Source organism: Podarcis vaucheri, assembly GCF_965113315.1.
Source record: "Podarcis vaucheri genome assembly, chromosome: 5".
NCBI classification, from domain to species: Eukaryota; Metazoa; Chordata; class Lepidosauria; order Squamata; family Lacertidae; genus Podarcis; species Podarcis vaucheri.
Window position 1 is genome coordinate 2,828,670 of NC_138763.1, and position 18,365 is coordinate 2,847,034.

An 18,365-nucleotide genomic window follows, 5' to 3' on the forward strand; every position below is an offset into this window, starting at 1 on the left:
GGAGAAAAACAATATTAAAATTTCTGTTTTAGACCGCCTTTTTGTGATGTAGGTATGATGTATCTGAGAGGTGGTCTTAGGTTACACCCCTTCTGTGATGTAGGTATGATGTTTCTGGGGGGTGGTCTTGGTCTACAGGGTGGCAATTTCAAAAGTCTTTATAAGGCCTTGCACACCATTTTTCTGGGTCCCTCCTCTCTCCTGCGGGTGAGGGGAGCACCCTGTTGCAACAGATCAATAAAGGCCAAGCCTACAGGCTGCTGTTTTGCTCCAAGTAATCCTGGTTGGTGTCTTTGTTTTTGTCCAAGGGAGCCCTCGGGTTTTTCCATTAACAGCCCTCGCTGGTGGGATCCCACAGGACCTGGTGTCCTCATGCTACATAGAGATGACTGAAATGTCTTCGAGTGGGATGCATCCCACCCGAAGACATTTCAGGCATTTCTACGTAGCATAAGAGCATCTGGGAGAGCTCTTGAGCAACTAACATTTCACGGGCAATGGCGCAAGGAACCTTCCTCTGGATTGCACAGGAGAATGTAAACGCAGCCTGCTGGATCTGGCCCAGGGCCCATCTAGTCCTGCTTCCTGTTCTCAACACTGAAACAATTTTATTAACTTCTCCTCTAATGCTCCTCAACCTGTGCGCATTCTGGATTACACAGATCAATTTTAGTAATTAGGACTGTAGCATATGCAAAGTACCCAAGGATATTCTCCACAAGTAAGAATTCCAACCGCCTTTAGTGCAAGCATGTTTTTAATTCAACCCCTGCCTCTCTGAAGATGTTTACAAGGGGTCCCACAAATGCAAAATCCAAAAACACCCCAGAAATAGGAGAGCCTAAATATTTCATGCATGCAACTCTCTGGCTATATGTGCATTAAGTTCACAAATCCCTGGACCAATTACAAAAGAGAGAGAGGGGCTTAGCTGTGCTTTTATCATGGAAGTTTTGCAATATGTTTCTAATGTTGCACGCATCTTTTGATAAAGCGCCGTATATAAATGGACTGAATCCATAAATTAAATAAATTCAGTCCTCTCTGCACTTGATGTTTGGAACAAGGACTCATCCATTTCCTTCCACAGTGCATTACTTTGCAGGGTTGAGGCTCTAGGAACAGGCCTGCTGAATTTGTGACGCACCATGTGTCTCAATGTGGTCTCCGGGAAACTCAGGGCAGTCTCTCGGACTTGTTTTTTAGGCCTGGGGAAATGGGAACGCCAAACACCGCAAGGTGGAGAATTTCCCCCCAAGAAAAAACACATTCTGAGAAATTCCGGCTTAGGTCTCAAAACCACCTTATCTACGTTTGTGTTAGACAAGAGCCCACAGCTCAGTAAAAAAGAAAGGGAAAAGAAAAAAGGACAAGGATCTACTGCGAGTTTCCTTCTTCCTCAAAGGCATGAAGAATACAAGAGTTTCTTCTAGTCTAGTGTGACATTTAGGCACAGAAAATCCTCTACGGGGAGCCCCATCTGTACAGCATTTCCATTTATTTGCTGGCCCCAGAGGGTGGAAACTTTTTAGGAAGATCTTGCGGGAATTCAAACTGAATTATCCTGACCCTCTGCTTTGATTTCTCTCTTAGCGGGGTTTTCAGTACTGTCCTGAGCTGCAACTGGTTTTATTCGCTTGTTTTAAACCAATTTCCCCCCTGTTTGCATCGTTATTATTTTTAACAGAAAACTTAACGAGGTGGCATTGACGGGGCACAGCTTCACCAGCCCAAGAGAGAACCATTTTTTATCAAATCCAGACCACTTCACTTTTTCATCTGCAGAACGTGGCCAGATGCAGAATTGTTTAACTGTCATTCTAAGTCTAAGCTTTTTTTGGGGGGAGAGAGATGTTAAGTCCGCCCCCCCAGCTTTTTAAACATTTTGAAATAGCATGGACCTTTAAAAGTTCCATGCATTGCAGGGGGTTGCGATAGATGGCCTTTGGGGGTCTCTCCCAACTCCACAATTATGTGATTCTAGTTTAACAGCTGACCCCCCCCAAAAAAACAAAACCCCAAACACCCAACAGCCTGCCAAAGATAAAATACTTAGGACTTTTGCAGGCCGAAATCAGCTTTGCCCCACATTCTGACAACCTGCTTTCTGCCTGCAGATTGTACAGGGGAGAAATTCACATCAGCTCAACTCTCACAATGCACCTGGTCTCAAAAGGAGAGAAATAATTCAGCGTGCCAGAGATTTGGAGAATGCACCCAATGCAGATATTTGATTTATTTTGTTAAAAATAAAGCTTGCTCATCGATAAGGGGCTGTGTGCTGTCAGGGAAAGGACCTACAGAGGAGAGAGAGAGAGAGAGAGAGAGAGAGAGAGAGAGAGAGAGAGAGGAGCTGGCCGACTGTTATGCAACCAAAAGGCTAAATATAATTCCTGGCTAGAGACACGTCCCCCCCCCCTCCTTCTGCATTGGTGGTGGGTTGGCCAGCAGGAGTTATTGTAACCCCACTGCCCGCAGGAAGGTGCCTGTCAGCTGTGCATCAGATCTGGCAAATTACAATAAGCGGTTTATTTTTTTCTGAAAAAGCTGACTTGTGCAGTTTCCCAGGCAGCCACCATCAAATGCTCTCTCAGGATTCCCCCCCCCCAAAAAAAAACACCCCTCCTCTCCACCAGCCCCTTCTAAGCCTGGCCGGTCAAAGCTGAAAATGCAATGTACAGCAGCGCCCCTGAGATTTCACACGGAGGACCAGAGGACGCGGCTTGTTTGAGGACTTTAGCATCTCAGGGCGTCCGCATTTGACCTTCGTATGAAATGAAGGGACTATTGGATTTAGCAAATATGTACTGGGCAGCAGGAGGAAAACAAGGACGCTAAGAATTGTTTGGCAGTGGAACGGACTCCCTTGGAAAATGGGCTCTTCTACCTTGGAGGTTTTAGAGCAGAGGCTGGAGGGCTCACTGTCATCGTTGCTTGAGCTGAGATTCCTTCATTGCTTTTACTTGGTGTTATAAGTCAGGACATTAATAGACAGGATATTAAGTGGTTTTTATATGCAACAACAGTGGCAAGAGTTTTGTTGGCCTAGAAATGGAAGCAAGAAGAAACCCTGACGAAAGAAGAATGGCAGACGAAATTAATGGACTACGCAGAATTGGACAAAATGACAGGACAGATTCAAAACCTGCGGGACCAGAGATTCGCAGAAGATTGGAAGAAATATACGAATTATTTGAAGAGCAACTGTAATCAACAAATTATGCTAGTAGGACTACAAGAAGTTTTGTAAGGAGGAAAACAGGAAATATTGCAAAGAAGAGGAAGAAGAGAGATATTAGTTATGATATCTAAATGTAATACAGTAGTGAAAGTCAGAAATGTAAATTAGGTGAAAAATTGGAAAAAATTCAGATGTGATGGATGGAAGTCTAAAAAATTGTATAAGGTATAAAAGTATGTTTAATAATTGTTGAAAATGTTATGTTAAAAACTAATAAAACATATTTTTAAAAAAGAGATTCCTTCATTGCAGGGGGTTGGACTAGATGGCCACTGGGGTCCCTCCCTCCCAGCTCTACGATGCAATGCATTCAAAGATGTGCCCTTTCTCGCAGAATCATAGAAATGTAGAGTTGGAAGGGATCCCCAAGGCCCATCTAGTCTGACCCCTTGCAGTGCTGGGCGACGCAAAACTCAGAAAGTGCCCAGTCTCTTCAATGTTCATTAGAAAGAAAGAAGGAGCAGAAGAAGATGGAGAGATTGGTGGTCGTCACATTGTTCACAAAAGCATTTCCTTTTCCTGCCAGTGACACAGCATGAGAAACCTTGACCTTGGTTTTGCATCAAGGCTGTAATCCTAACCCTACTTTACTCAGAGTAAGCCCCACTGAAGGCAGCAGGACTTACCTCTGAGCAGACAAGGCAAAATGGGAAAAGAATTGAGTGCAAATAATACATCAGAGGCACTAGAAAGAAAAACGCTCCCCGTTCTGGAGTTCAGAGGTACACTGCCCTTGCACATGGAGGCTCCACCGAGCAGCCACAGTGCCATCTCTCTGTGAATCCAGCCTTAGCCTTAAACTGGCCTCCCTCCAGCTGTTTGGGATTACAAGCTGTGCTGGCTTCGGCTGATGGGACATGTGGCCCAAAACATCTGGACGGGGGCCAGATATGGCCCAGTCGGATTTCGTTTATACAGTGGTGCCTCGCAAGACGAAAATAATCCGTTCTGTGATTCTCTTCGTCCAGTGGTTTTTTCGTCTTGCGAAGCAAGCCCATTGACGGATTAGCGGATTAGCGCTTTTAGTGGCTTATCTGCTGATCAGATCAGCTGATAAGCGGCTTAGCGGCTTAGAAAAAGGGGGGGGGAGGAAAAAACCCCCGCAGGAACTCGCAAGACATTTTCGTCTTGCGAAGCAAGCCCATAGGAGATTCGTTTTGCGAAGCACCTCCAAAACGGAAAACTCTTTCGTCTAGCGAGTTTTCCATCTTGCGAGGCATTCGTCTTGCGGGGCACCACTGTACTGGATTCCGTCCTGCCTTAAGCATAGCTGAAGGGTGAAACCTGGACATCGCCTTGAGCTTCACAAACCTCTCTCCTAAATCTCATTTCGGCACCCCTTCCCAGTAACTGGAATTAGGGTTACAGCGCAATCAATATTTCCTTCCAACGAGTGTGTACAATGAAGCAAAATAAAATAAAATACAGGCAGCTAGCCCAACAGCAGAGAAGGTTCTGATCCAGACACTTTTTGCTTCAAAGGGTCTAGCAAAGGAGTGGTGATTGCAATAGCGTATCTTGAGGTTTGGGACCTCAGGCTCTCTTAAACTTGGACTGTATGGGTTTTTTGTAGGGTTTCCTATTTATTATCAGAGGGAATAAGGGTTAAGTCTACTGATTGCTAAGTATTCGTCTTAAAACGAAGAGTGCAATTGTCCAGGCACCAACTCATCTACAAGAACATCCAAACGACGTTCCCACTGCCCTCGGCTCATCGCGACCTAACTTACATACATAAAAAGTTTAATCAAAATAGTAGACATATATATTTCTTGTTAAGTATACATACATTTATAATTTTTATATATATAAAAAATCCTATATATTTGGGGGAAAGGCGCAGGGAAATCTTAGGTTATAAACTTTTCAGGAATAAAAAATATTGCATACTTTAGAGAAAAACCACAGCAACCACCCGCGGGCCCAATCCACTAGGAACATCCCCTGAACGTGCACCATTGAAATGCATTGGTGCTCTCCTTCCTTGGTGCAGGGCTCATGCAAAAGGCATTCCTAGTGGATCGTGGCCAAGGTTTCTTTGGCAAAAAAAGAGGGGTGTGCGTGTGTGTTTTCTTTGCAATAGGTTAAATAAAGCTTTGTAATAAATATACTCTGCTATGGTGACTAAGCCCTATGAGCGTAACACCCAGTTGCACTCTGCTTAATTTACTACATTTCTCGGCAAGGACTCAGCTCCTTAGCAGGCTGAAACGCTGCCCCGCTCTTCTCCAGAGAGAGAAATGTCTAAGCGCTGAAATGCGAGGGTTGGAGAACTATGCGGTGCAGCAATGGCTGGGCTAACAGCATTTAGGACTGCAGGTTCATGCATGCATCTCCGCAAGAAGAAAATTAGTATGTCAGGGTCCTTACTTAGCCTTCTCCCTGAGAAGCTAGCTCTAGAGGTGCAAGGATCCTGGCTCCCCGGTTCAGCTAGAGGATAACCTTCCTGCTATCTGGAGTGACACAGTTCTTCTGTGTTAATGGAGAGAGGCAAACCACGACTGAATGATAAAACATTGGGTGGAATAGCCTGTAGCTCTTATCTCCACTTAAATCCAGATTCTAACTTTAGCCAAAGGAAACCTATTGCCATTTTTTTGAAATGGGAAGACGGGTGATCTACCCTCCCCCTGCTGTCCCTGTTCCCAGAGGGACCACGTCTGAGGCATCTGCTCTCCAAGCAAGGGGGATTACCTTGCTATGGAGTTTATGGCAAGGGGAGTGACCCCGCTGCTGAGGTTATAGTGTTTTGCTGCAGGGCAGAGATTTCAAACCTTTGCCCACATTGACTTACCGTATTTTTTGCTCCATAGGGCGCACCGAACCATAGGGTGCACCTAGTTTTTAGGGGGGGGGAATAAAGAAAAAAAATTTATTTCCCCCCCCCAACCGAGGGGATGGGGTGGGGGAAGCCCAAGCTTCCCCCGACCCCAGCCCCCAGAACAGGCTGCTATCCGCAAGCCTTCAGAGCCCAGCGGGAACTCCTGCCACGCTCAGAAGGCTTGCGGATAGCTGCCTGCAGCCTGGAGAGCGAGAGGGGTCAGTGCGCACCGACCCTGCTCGCTCTCCAGGCTTCAGCGAGAGCCTGCATTCACTCCATAGGATGCACACACATTTCTCCTTCATTTTTGGAGGGGGAAAAGTGCGTCCTATAGAGCAAAAAAATACGGTATTTACAGAAGACCCTGTCCGCCAATTGCAGCGGGCTCTGGAGTACACCCCAGGGGACACCTCTGCTTGCAACACCGACCAGGCTGCTCTGAGTGTGTAGAGATGGAACGCAGGACTCTCGGACGCTCGGACACTGCCGCTACTGACCTTCCCATCCAAAGATCCCTCAAAAACTCCCGGGTCTCTGGGAGAGAGGTCGAAAGCGACTGCTGTAGTGCAGGCAAAAAGGTAAAGGACCCCTGGACGGTTAAGTTCAGTCAAAGGTGACTATGGGATTGTGGAGCTCATCTTGCTTTTCAGGCTGAGGGAGCTGGCGTTTGTCCACAGACAACTTTCCGGGTCATGTGGCCAGCAGGACTAAACGGCTTCTGGCACAACGGGACATCGTGGCGGAAACCAGAGCGCACAGAAACGCTGTTTACCTTCCCGCCACAGCGGTACCTATTTATCTACTTGCACTGGTGTGCTTTCAAACTGCTAGGTTGCAGTGCAGAGCTAGCTGATGTAGAACTGTACAGTTGGAGGGGACCCACAACGGTCATCTAGTCCAACCCCAGTCGCAAACCTCTGGACAGGAGAATATCGCCCTCAGGGCCCTACTTTCATTTCCCACCTCTTATAACTGGGGGTGCTCGTCTTTCAAACCAAGGAAGAGATGTCCTTGCAAGCTACACATGCCTGAGAACAGTCTTTACTGACCCCTTGGGTGGCGCTGTGGTCTAAACAACAGAGCCTAGGACTTGCAGATCAGAAGGTCGGCGGTTCGAATCCCCACGATGGGGTGAGCTCCCGTTGCTCGATCCCTGCTCCTGCCAACTTGGCAGTTTGAAAGCTCGTCAAAGTGCAAGTAGATAAATAGGTACCACTCTGGTGGGAAGGTAAATGGCGTTTCTGTGTGCTGCTCTGGTTCGCCTGAAGTGGCTTAATCATGCTGGCCACATGACCCGGAAGCTGTACGCTGGCTCCCTCGGCCAGTAAAGCAAGATGAGCGCTGCAACCCCAGAGTCGTCCATGACTGGACTTAACGGTCAGGGGTTCCTTTACTGGTCCTCTGCAACACAGTCACAGGTGGGGCAGGGAGGCGCCACTGCAGCACTGGCCCTGAATGCAGCACACTCAGGGTCTGTGGGGACAGCACGTGAACCAAAATGGTACCCCTTCTTCGCTGGAATCCTCTTCCCAGTTCTGGTACTGGGCTCCCACGCCCAACAGGGAGAAGGATATTTGAAGCAGGTACATTGCCCTCTTTACCTTTCTAACTGGTGAATGTGTTTACCTTGGACCTCAAGGATAGAACATTTCTTTTGTTAGTGTTTAGATATTTAGAGGGTTATTTTTTGGGGGGGAGGCAGCGGGCATAAGTCACTGCACTTGACAAGTGCCATACTTAATACTGCTGCCCTACAAGGCTTACGGCGAGTTAAGTGTCTCTCAGGGACCTGTCCGCAAATCGGAGCTTTGGAATTTGCGAAATTTCAGCCCTTAAGAACTGCTGAGGATCAAATCTGTGCGAGATTTTTTTATTCCAGCTGTAGTGTGAGCGTGTGTTTCTGGACTTAACTGTCCAGAGGTCCTTTTACCTTCCCCTCAGAAAACTCCCCCCCCCCTTTTTCAGGCGGAGATTACAGTAAATGGTGTGCTTGTGGTCCCAGCTCTAAAAGCTGTGTTTTGGTCGCGAGAACCCAGCAAGTTGGGTCCATGGAGGTGCGACAGAGGCGGACCTTGAGTGCTGTTCAAGTGCCAAGCACGTTCCCTCGCAAGCCCCCGCAGATTCCCGAATCGCCTTTCCCATCCCTGAATCGCAGCCCTAACTCCTTACTCTGCATAGTTGTCTTTAAGGCACTAGTGAAATATTGCAATACGTTATCATATGAGGCTATAGAAATAGATATAAAGTGTCCCCGTTCGTCGTCCCCCCCCCCCATATATTAATGTGCAAAGAAGCTCAGGATCTGATGGCTCGTGTGAAGAAGAAAAGGAAAAGGCGTAAGCATCTGTGGCTGGAGCGCCGGAATGGATAAAATGCATAGGACAAGCTAATGGGTTTTGGATTTAGAGGAGATGAAACCAGAAGGGGATGGAGACAGCCGAGGAGTTGGGGGGGGGTTCCATCTGCACTATAAACATCTACCAGTTTCAAACCAGTTTAAGCATCATGGCATTCCTCAAAGCATCCTGGAAACTGTAGTTTCGCGGGGGTGTCCTGAGACCTTTCTCGGAAAGAGCCCCAGAGAACTACATTTCCCAGGGTGCCTTGCAGAGAGGGATTGCAGGCTCAAAGAGTTAAATCTGTAGTGTAGACATGGGGAGGGAGACGCCATAATGTGGAGCCCCCAGCAAGCCGCTCTGCTTGTCCCAAAGCCTTCCAGCTGTGTGAGAGGGGGAGGATGGCGCGAGGCTCCGGGGGCCTTCAGAGGTCGGTGCTCGACTTTGCCGTCAGGGCCTGGATCCGGGCAGAGTTGCACATCTTGCAGAGGATGTGGCCGTCCAAGGGGTAGCAGCCCTGGTTGTCGCCTTCGGACAGACGGCCTCCGCAGTCCTGTACAAGAGGGTGAGAAAGACGCATTAAACGATTTCAGGTTTGCAGGCACCTTTTCACAATGACTCTACAGTGGTACCTTGGTTCTCAAACTTAATCTGTTCCGGAAGTCCGTTCCAAAACCAAAGCATTCCAAAACCAAGGCGCACTGCTTTCCCATAGCGAGTAATGCAATACGGATTAATTTGTTCCAGACTTTTAAAAACAACCCCTAAAACAGCAACTTAAGGTTTCAGGCTTGCGCCAGAAGCAGTTTAGTCCTGCTGGCCACATGACCTGGAAAGCTGCTTGTGGACAAACGCCGGCTCCCTTCACCTGAAAGCAAGATGGAGCACAGAAACCCTGCAGTCGCCTATGACTGGAATTAACCATCCAGGGGACCCTTACCACTGATCTATGCACAGCATATCCTCTGCATGCGCAGAAGATACTGACCTCGCAGCGGTAGCACTCCACATGGAAGTCACGGTCCAAGGCCACAATGCGCACAGTCTCCTCCTGGCCTTGTGCGGGCATGATGGGCTCTTTGCAGACAGAGCAGCGGGGAGCGAATTTCCTAGGGAACGGAGAAAGTTTGCTGTGAAAGCTCTGCTCATTGAGCCAAGCGGAATCTGTGCATCCTGCACTGACGCTGGAAGTTCCAGGACTCGAGCAAAGAATATCACCACCCGAGGTTTCGATGTTCAGCAAGTGATGGGCGGGTGGTACACTGAAAAGGATGCTGTGGCCTTTCCCCATTCTTTGGGGATATGTTTGTATTGGGGGAAAAAAGGGTTAATAGGTTGACCAATAAGAAAGCCCAGAGGCAGAGCCTAACCCTAACCCTAACCCTAACCCTAGTTCGGTTGGTTCTTTTGGGGGGGGGGGCGGAGATAGAGGAGTCAGAGTGAGTTAGAGACAGGGACAAGACTGAGAAGGAAGAGAGTGACAGCGTTTCGAATATATTTTAAAAAGCCACTTCCACCCTGCAGAGGAGGTGGGGTTGCGGGATTCACGCTCCCCCCACGTGATTGGGGGAATCCCCAGCCGCGTCACCCCCTGGCCAGCCAATCAGCTGGCTCTGGGGGTGTGGCCTGCCCTATTTAACGGAGGCGCGGCCGGGGATCTCCCTCTTTTCCGCCTGCCAGCTGTTCCTGTTTTTCCCACCCTCCTGCCCTATAAGGTTTCCGTTCCTTGACCTTGCTATGGACCTTGGTTGGTCACCATTGAGGGGCCTGGTAGGAATTTTTCCACTTGGCAAATTGGCACCAGCCACTTGGTTTTTGCCTACCTGATAGCAAATCATGACAACTTTCTGGGTATTGGCAGTTGGGCATTGGTATTGTTCTGTTGATGGAAGAGGGGAGGAAGTGCCATCACCTGCCCCACATATTGAATGGTGGTCCGATAAAGGATTCTGGGGGGCAGAATCCCTGTCCTTTAGCCCTGTCTGAAACTTGGGGAGGTGAGGGCCTAAGCCACGCCCCCTATTGGTGACCCCGGGGGGGGGGAGTTCCTAGTTGATGTGCATCAGCAGGACTCCCCCTACTGGTGGTTAACCCTTCCCGGACTTCAAGAGGACAGGCTGAAGTCGGATATAGTTGGTTAGGACCAATGCCTAAGCCAATACCGCTCATCACCTGTAACCAATAAAGTTGTGGCCTTATTTAGCCCATTAACCTTAATAATTGTGTCATGTGCCTTTATTTCCACTGGGGGGGAGCGGGAACTCGCCATGCAACTTCTTTCTGTTTGAAATAAACTTTAATCTTCATTGTTAACTCTACCTGACTGTGACTCAATACGTTACCGGGGAACCCTGGGTTTCTCCCCCACAAAATTGGTGGCAGTGGAAGGATAAAGTAGTGGTGTACAGGTCAATAGTCCGTGAAACGACTGGGGGCTCTGTACGAACGCCACAGATGCTTTTGGCCGAGCCGAAATGAACTTGCAGCACAATAAGAAGATAATAGCAGTCCCTCCCACATCGCAAAAGGCCTAAACACCAGCCCAAACGCAAACCTCTGCTTCTTCCCCTCCCTGAGCCCCCCAAAAAGAGGCGAAGAGAAGCGCAGCCACCTGTGGAAATCCTCGATGCAGTGGATGTTTCCGCCAGCGTCCACGGTGAAGGGGATCCCATCGAGGCTGCGCTGACAGATCACGCAGGTGAAACAGTGAGGGTGGTAAGCCTTGCCGGTGGCTCTCAAGATGCGCTCCATGATGGGCTTGGCGCAGACGCTGCACTGCTCCAGGGTGCTCTGCAGAGAGAAAAGGCAGCCGGAGACCGTCAGTCGCGCCAAGCCTGCAAATCTCCCCAGGCCCCTCGCTCCTAGACATGGCATGCTCTCAGGCCTTGGATGCACGAAGAATGCTTATTTTATTTACTTGTTGCATTAAGTCCCCACTTCTCCCCCAAAGAGCTCAAGGGGGCGTGCAGAGTTCTCCCTCTTTGATCCTCACAACGACCCTATGAGGTAGGCTAGGCTGAGAGGCAGGGGGTGGTTATGCCCAAGGAGCTTCATGTTTCAGGGAAGTGGGAGAAAGGAGAAAAGAATAATAGGATGGATTGAGGAAATATACATGTAAATGTATGGGGGGATGGGGAAGAAATGGTGTTGGTTTTGGTACCGTATTTCTCGCTCTATAGGACGCACTTTTCCCCCTCCAAAAATGAAGGGGAAATGTGTGTGCATCCTATGGAGCGAATGCAGGCACCTTGGCTTCAGCGATAGCAACGTGAAGCCCTCGAAGCGCAGACGGAGCGCTCCCTCCACGCTCTGGAGGCTTCGCGTTGCTTTCGCTGAAGCCTGGAGAGTGAGAGGGGTTGGTGTGCACAGACCCCTCTCGCTCTCCAGGCTTCAGAGATAGCTGCCTTAAACCTTCGGAGCGCAGCGAGAGGTCCCGCTGCGCTCAGGCTTCTAGTTCCTTTTGCTGAAGCCAGGAGAGTCTTCTCTCCAGGCTTCAGCGAAAGGAACCCGACGCTATCTGGAGAGCGAGAGGGGTTGGTGTGCACCGACCCGTCTCACCCTTCAGGCTTCAAAGATAGCTGTCTCAAGCCTCCGGAGCGCAGTGGGAGTTCCCGCTGCGCTCAGGAGGCTTCTGGTTCCTTTCGCTGAAGGCTAGGTGCCCCTTCAGCTAAGGCAGAGCGCCCCTTCAGCTAAGCGGGAGGAGAAATGGAAGGGGCTCCATTTCTCCTGCCGCTTCACTGAAGGGGTGCTGAGGAGAGAGGGGGAGAATTATTTTTTTCTTGTTCTCCCCCTCTAAAACAAGGTGCGTCCTAAGGTCAGGTGCATCCTATAGAGCAAAAAATACGGTACATCTGTATTGTAATGTAATATGTGAAAACCAATTAAAACAGAAAGAAATGTGAACCCTGGTTTCCCAGGTCCCAGCCTGGCACTCTAAGCACTACGCCACGCTGCCTTCTCCTGGCAACCTTGAAATCGTTGCCTACAAAGACAACGTGGCTGGTTTGACATGTTTAAAACGTGTCTTGGTTTTTAATTTCAATGTTTTTCTTTTCCACGGACACACGTCACGTGTGTTGCACTCACCCACGATGGTAACAGCCGCTTTTCATTGCGGTGCCAGCCTCTTACAATGCGGCCGTTCAATTTTAATCAGAAACAGGAAACGCTGAGCTCCTCTCTCCACTGGACAGGGGAAGCTGTCGGGATGCACATGGCCAGTCACCCTTGGCCATCCGACATGGTGGGTCTCTGCAACTGGTGACTGGCCAAGCTGAACCAATCCGTTCATTGCAGCCTGTCGAGGGCTAGAAAACTGAGCGCTCCCACATGCCATCATTTCTCCAATTCCAGGCAGGGAGTTTGTCTGGTTCCAGATGGCAGCTGCCAAAGCTGAACTGGGCTTGAGGAATCACCCAACTTGTGCAGTCCTGATTTAAGCTTAACAACACAAGAAGAACCTGCTAGATCAGACAGGGGGTGATCGGGTGTGGAGGACTCCCTGGTCCTGAATGGGGCAACTGTGCCCCTGAAGGACCAGGTGCGCAGCCTGGGAGTCATTCTGGACTCACAGCTGTCCATGGAGGCGCAGGTTAATTCTGTGTCCAGGGTGGCTGTTTACCAGCTCCATCTGGTACGCAGGATGAGACCCTTCCTGCCTGCAGACTGTCTCACCAGAGTGGTGCATGCTCTGGTTATCTCCTGCTTGGACTACTGCAATGCGCTCTACATGGGGCTACCTTTGAAGGTGACCCGGAAACCGCAACTAATCCAGAATGTGGCAGCTAGACTGGTGACTGGGAGCAGCCGCCGAGACCATATAACACCGGTCTTGAAAGACCTACACTGGTTCCCAGTAAGTTTCTGAGCACAATTCAAAGTGTTGGTGTTGACCTTTAAAGCCCTAAATGGCCTCGGTCCAGTAGACCTGGAGTGTCTCCTCACCATAGTTCAGCCCGGACGCTGAGATCCAGTGCCGAGGGCCTTCTGGCGGTTCCCTCCCTGTGAGAAGCAAGGTTACAAGGAACCAGGCAGAGGGACTTACTGGTGGTGGCGCCCGCCCTGTGGAACGCCCTCCCGTCCGATGTCAAGGAAATAAACAATTATATGACATTTAGAAGACATCTGAAGGCAGCCCTGTTTAGGGAAGTTTTTAATATTTGATGAATTATTGTATTTTAATATTTTGCTGGAAGCTGCCCAGAGTGGCTGGGGAAACGCAGCCAGATGGGCGGGGTATAAGTAATAATAATAATGATGATGATGATGATAATAATAATAATATATTGTTATTGAGTCCAGCATCCTGTTCTCACAGTGGCTGGCCAGATTCCTGCAAGCAGAACCCGACCACAAGAACAACTCTTCCTGCGGTCACCAGCAACTGGGATTTGGAAACATTTCTGTCTCCAAATGTGGAAGATGAAGGACCCAAAGCAATGGATTCGAGTCAGAAGAAAGGAGATTCCAGCCAAACTTTATGAAGAATTTCCTGGTGGTAAGAGCCGTTCATCAGTGGCAAGGACTCCCCTTCCTCGGAGGTTTTTAAGCAGAGGTTGGGTGGTCATCTGCCAGGGATGCTTTAGCTGAGATTCCTGCGTTGCCGGGGGTTGGACTAGATGACCCCTGGGGTACCCACAACCCTTCAATTCTAGGACTCTATGAAATATTTTGTCCATTCACCCTTGTGTTTTCTTTAGTACGAACGCATCAAAATATTCTTCATGCAACGTTGTCTGCTATGATCTTCTTTTTTAAAAACAGGAATATTTATTTGATTTTTAAAAATGTAAACTTATAACAAAATCAATTAAATAAGCCATATAACAAGATAACTCTGAATCTCGCGACTCCCTCCCCTCCACTTCATGGGTCCTAATATCAATATTTACATCTGCATATCAGTTGATTATCCACATTTTTACCCGTCTAAATTGTCGGTAGTCTTTGTTACCTTACAAGTGAGATTAAAATCCTGCTAATGTTTTCCTCTGCTTACAATGGTCTCCTAAATAAATAATAATTCCCCGCCCCCCATTCTTTTTTAAAGTTCTTGTCCTCTTAGTTCCTGAGCTTTCCGGTTAATTTTGCCATTTCAGCATAGTCCCTATCAACTTGGTTTGCCATTCTTTCCCTGGTCGGGACTGGGTCCCTTCCAACTCTACAAGTCTAGGATTCTAGGAAATATTTCATCCATTCACCCTTGTGCTTTCTTCAAAATATTCTTCATGCCTTGTTGTCTGCTATAATCTTGTTTAGTGGGCTGTGCAAAGCACTATTCTGAATAATGCTTTTTTTCCAGAGCAGCATAAAGGTATTTGGAATGACTTCTTGGAACTAGGGTGGTCAGCCACCCAGAAACATTTGGGAACCACTGCTATAGATTTAAAGGTAAAGGGACCCCTGAATGTTAGGGTCCAGTCGTGGCCGACACTGGGGTTGCGGCGCTCATCTTGCTTTACTGCCCAAGGGAGCCTACGTACATCTTCCGGGTCATGTGGCCAGCATGACTAAGCCGCTTCTGGCGAACCAGAGCAGTGCAAGGAAACACCGTTTACCTTCCCGCTGGAGTGGTACCTATTTATCTACTTGCACTTTGACGTGCTTTTGAACTGCTAGGTGGACAGGAGCAGGGACCGAGCAACGGGAGCTCACCCCTTCATGGGGATTCGAACCGCCGACCTTCTGATCGGCAAGTCCTAGGCTCAGTGGTTTAACCCACAGTGCCACCCGCGTCCCCAAAATAGTTTTAAATAAATGAAATTTACCCTTGCAACTTTATTGCTTGGTCCTCTTCCCTCCTTGCACGCAGTTCTGGATCTACAGCAGCCTCTGTTTTTATTCTGTTGTTCTCCTCCTCTTTCTCGGGAGGAGAATCGCCCTTGCTGTGGAATTTGCTTTGCTCCCACCAGGATGACAGGATAGACAAATTAATCCCTCCATGATGTAAATGTGTTCTGATGGCAAGCCTTCCTGAGCGTCAAGCTGCGATCTAACATCTTAACAGCTGTACACACAGCTCAGGGCAAGCGGCTGCTAGCTTCCTGCTCGGCCTCCGTGGCACGTAGCATGCCGCACCTCTGTGTCAAACGCTCTTTGCCTTCCTGGGGGCGAGACCAGAAGATTAAGATGCCCCGACCTCAAGTCCAAGGCTGAGAGGGAGCTGGCTGGGGTCCCTTTGGAGAGAGGAAAAGCAACTCTGCACATGCTCAAAAGAATAGAAGGATACTGGCAAGCTGGAAGGTGGGCAGAGGAGGGCAACCGGGATGATCAAGGGTTAAAAGCTTACTGGGAAATGATATACAATGAATTGAAAAAGATGTTCAAAATAACGTTTGTGGGGGAATCCAGAAGCTTTTCTTTTGGGGATTATAGGGACAGAACTACCTAAATTGTATAGAAATGTATTCATGTATGCTACTACAGCAGCAAGAATGCTACTTGCCCCAAAGTGGAATGAAGAAGAAGTCCCAGCAATGGAAGAATAGGTACAAATACTTATGGAATATTCAAAAATGGCGAAACTTACTGGAAGAATAAGAAATCAAGATAACCAACTTTTTATAAATGAACGGAAATGGTTTATTGAATATTTACAGATAAATTGCAAGCAGATAAAAACATTGGCAGGATTATTGTAATAACCTGTAGTTTTATAAGAGTATATATTTAAAGTAGATTAAGTGAGGAAATTAAATGAATTTGGATATGCAGAAGATACTTAAAAATAAATTTAAGGAACCGCAGAAAGAGGGGGAAGGAAGTCACATTTCCAAATGTGAAATTGATTGTAAAACTAATGAAATGTATAAATTTGAAAAGTATATATTTTTTTTCTTTAAAGAAATGATCGAGGGCCGGGAAACCAAGCCTTATGAGGAGCGCTTAAAGAGCTGGGTATGTTTAACCTGGAAAAGGGGAGACTGAGAGGAGATAGGAGAGACATCTCCAAATATCTGAAGGGCTATCCCATGCTTCTTTTCTCCTGCTCTGGAGGGTAGGACTCGAACCCGTGGCTTCAAGTTATAAGAAAGGAGATTCTGACTCAACCTCAGGAAGAACTTTCTGGCAGTAAAAGCCGTTTGACAGCGGAACAGACTCCCACAAGAGGTGGTGGGCTCTCCTTTCCGGAGGCATTTAAGCAATGTCTGGATGGCCATCAGCCAGGAATTCTATACCTGCGATTCCTGCACCGCAGAGGGTTGGACTAGATGACCCTCGGTGGCCCAACTCCACTTTCCTATGCTTCTTTGCAAACAGGTGCACGACACAGAATCATAGAATGATAGAGTTGGAAGAGACCACAAGGGCCATTGAGTCCAACCCCCTGCCAAGCAGGAAACCCCATCAGAGCACTCCTGACATATGGTTGTCAAGCCTCTGCTTAAAGACCTCCAAAGAAGGAGACTCCACCACACTCCTTGGCAGTAAATTCCACTGTCAAACAGCTCTTACTGTCAGGAAGTTCTTCCTAATGTTTAGGTGGAATCTTCTTTCTTGTAGTTTGGATCCATTGCTCCGTGTCCGCTTCTCTAGAGCTGCCTCCGTGTCCGCTTCACGGCAGCCCTGGGCCTGTTCCATGGGGTGGGGCATGTCAAAAATCGAAGAGACGACCCCTAGGTCCCCTGTCCGCTCCTACAGTGACCAGACACACGTTCCAGACCTCAAACTAAGATATTTCTGTTGTTAGCCTTTGTTTTGAAAAGTACACCGAGGCCCCGAAGCCAGAAACAGTCTATAAAACTCTGCTCCATCTAATCACCAGGCTTCTGGAAACATGTGCGGTCGTCCTAAGATTTAAACTCCAGTTACCCCTCACCGCAAACCGGTTCCCAAAGTGCCTCTGGGCAGTTGGGGAACTTTGGCTATTTCTGCACCTCTTCATGGGTGGAAAAAATGAGGCTGCCAAGCCAGATTCTGGCAATGTGCAAGGGGGGGGGGGTGGCGCAGGCAGCCGGGGAGGTGGCTAGCGAGAGTCAACCTGCAGGCTTGCACAGCTTTCTGGCGCTGGGCTTTTTTGATCTCTGGAGGGCAGGCAAGATCATCGGGGAACGGAGAAGCTCTCCAGAAAAGCCACCCAGGAAAATTATTCCAGGGGAAGATCGACAAGGAGCAGAAATGCCTGCAGGCAACAGTCGAAGCCTCGTAGAATCATAAAATTGTCGAGTTGGAAGGTCATTCCATCCAACCCCCTATAAACCAAGAATCTTTTGCCCAAACTCGAACCCACGTCCCCGAGAGTCTCACGCTCTACCAACTGAGATATCCCAGGACAACAATCGTCGTTTCAATCTCTTAACTTTCTGTACGTTTCAAAGCTATATTGCAAATGTTTCTCGGGATTTTTTTATCTTTTTCGTTTTGTTTGTTTTTAAACTATCAGGTGAGGCATAAATCTTACGATGCAGGTAAAATAAATAAATAAAAAGCCCTTGCTGGGAAATGGATGGTTACTAGCCAGCCGGCAAGAGTGGCTCTGTAAGGCAGGGCTGAGCTCAGAAACCGTTTCCACTCCAACCGTAAAAGAAATAAAATAACAGGAGTAAGGAGAATGGAAACTCTGTGTGTGTGTGTGTGTGTCTCCTGCCTCTGCCTGGTATATTAAATGCTATACGCTCTACATGCAATTATGGGGGGAAATGGCAGGAAATTGACCCATTTGGGCTGAAGCGTCCCTGTCACGCTTCACGCTTTCTCGTTCCACGGCCCATTTGGGGGATGAGCAATTTCTTTCCGGGGCAAAAGAAGATCTATCAGCAGCCGGTGTGTCTTCGCACAAAAGCGGCACTCAGAAACCCTCTCAGGTTCTCGCTTCATTTTCCTCTTTGTGTTGCTCAATAAAATTATAGCCAATGGCCATAAATATGTGGTTGCGACGCTGCCTCCTCAGCGGTGTGTCTGGATGGAGGGAAGTAATAGCCCCGCTCTGTTCTGCTTTGCTCAGACCTCACATTGAGTCCTGCATTCT

At 48.3% G+C, this 18,365-nt stretch overlaps 1 protein-coding gene and 1 long non-coding RNA gene across 4 annotated transcripts in view; both read right to left on the reverse strand.

The window, feature by feature from the left end:
* Window positions 1-739: 739 nt before the first annotated feature.
* LOC309533369 overlaps window positions 740-18,365 on the reverse strand; it is a 190,820-nt gene continuing 173,194 nt past the window's right edge. Inside the window, exon 2 of the long non-coding RNA XR_014220176.1 lies at window positions 740-1,992. This is a non-coding gene — a long non-coding RNA (uncharacterized lncRNA). The remainder of the gene's footprint in view (window positions 1,993-18,365) is intronic.
* The window catches only part of LPP (LIM domain containing preferred translocation partner in lipoma), a 300,872-nt gene continuing 288,628 nt past the window's right edge, over window positions 6,122-18,365 (reverse strand). For all 3 annotated transcript variants that reach the window (XM_082224279.1, XM_082224280.1, XM_082224281.1), the window contains 3 exons: window positions 11,010-11,188; window positions 9,387-9,507; window positions 6,122-8,951 (listed from right to left, as the gene is read on the reverse strand). In XM_082224279.1, coding sequence (XP_082080405.1) covers window positions 8,823-8,951; window positions 9,387-9,507; window positions 11,010-11,188 — 429 coding nt within the window. In that variant the 3' untranslated portion in view covers window positions 6,122-8,822. The remainder of the gene's footprint in view (window positions 8,952-9,386; window positions 9,508-11,009; window positions 11,189-18,365) is intronic.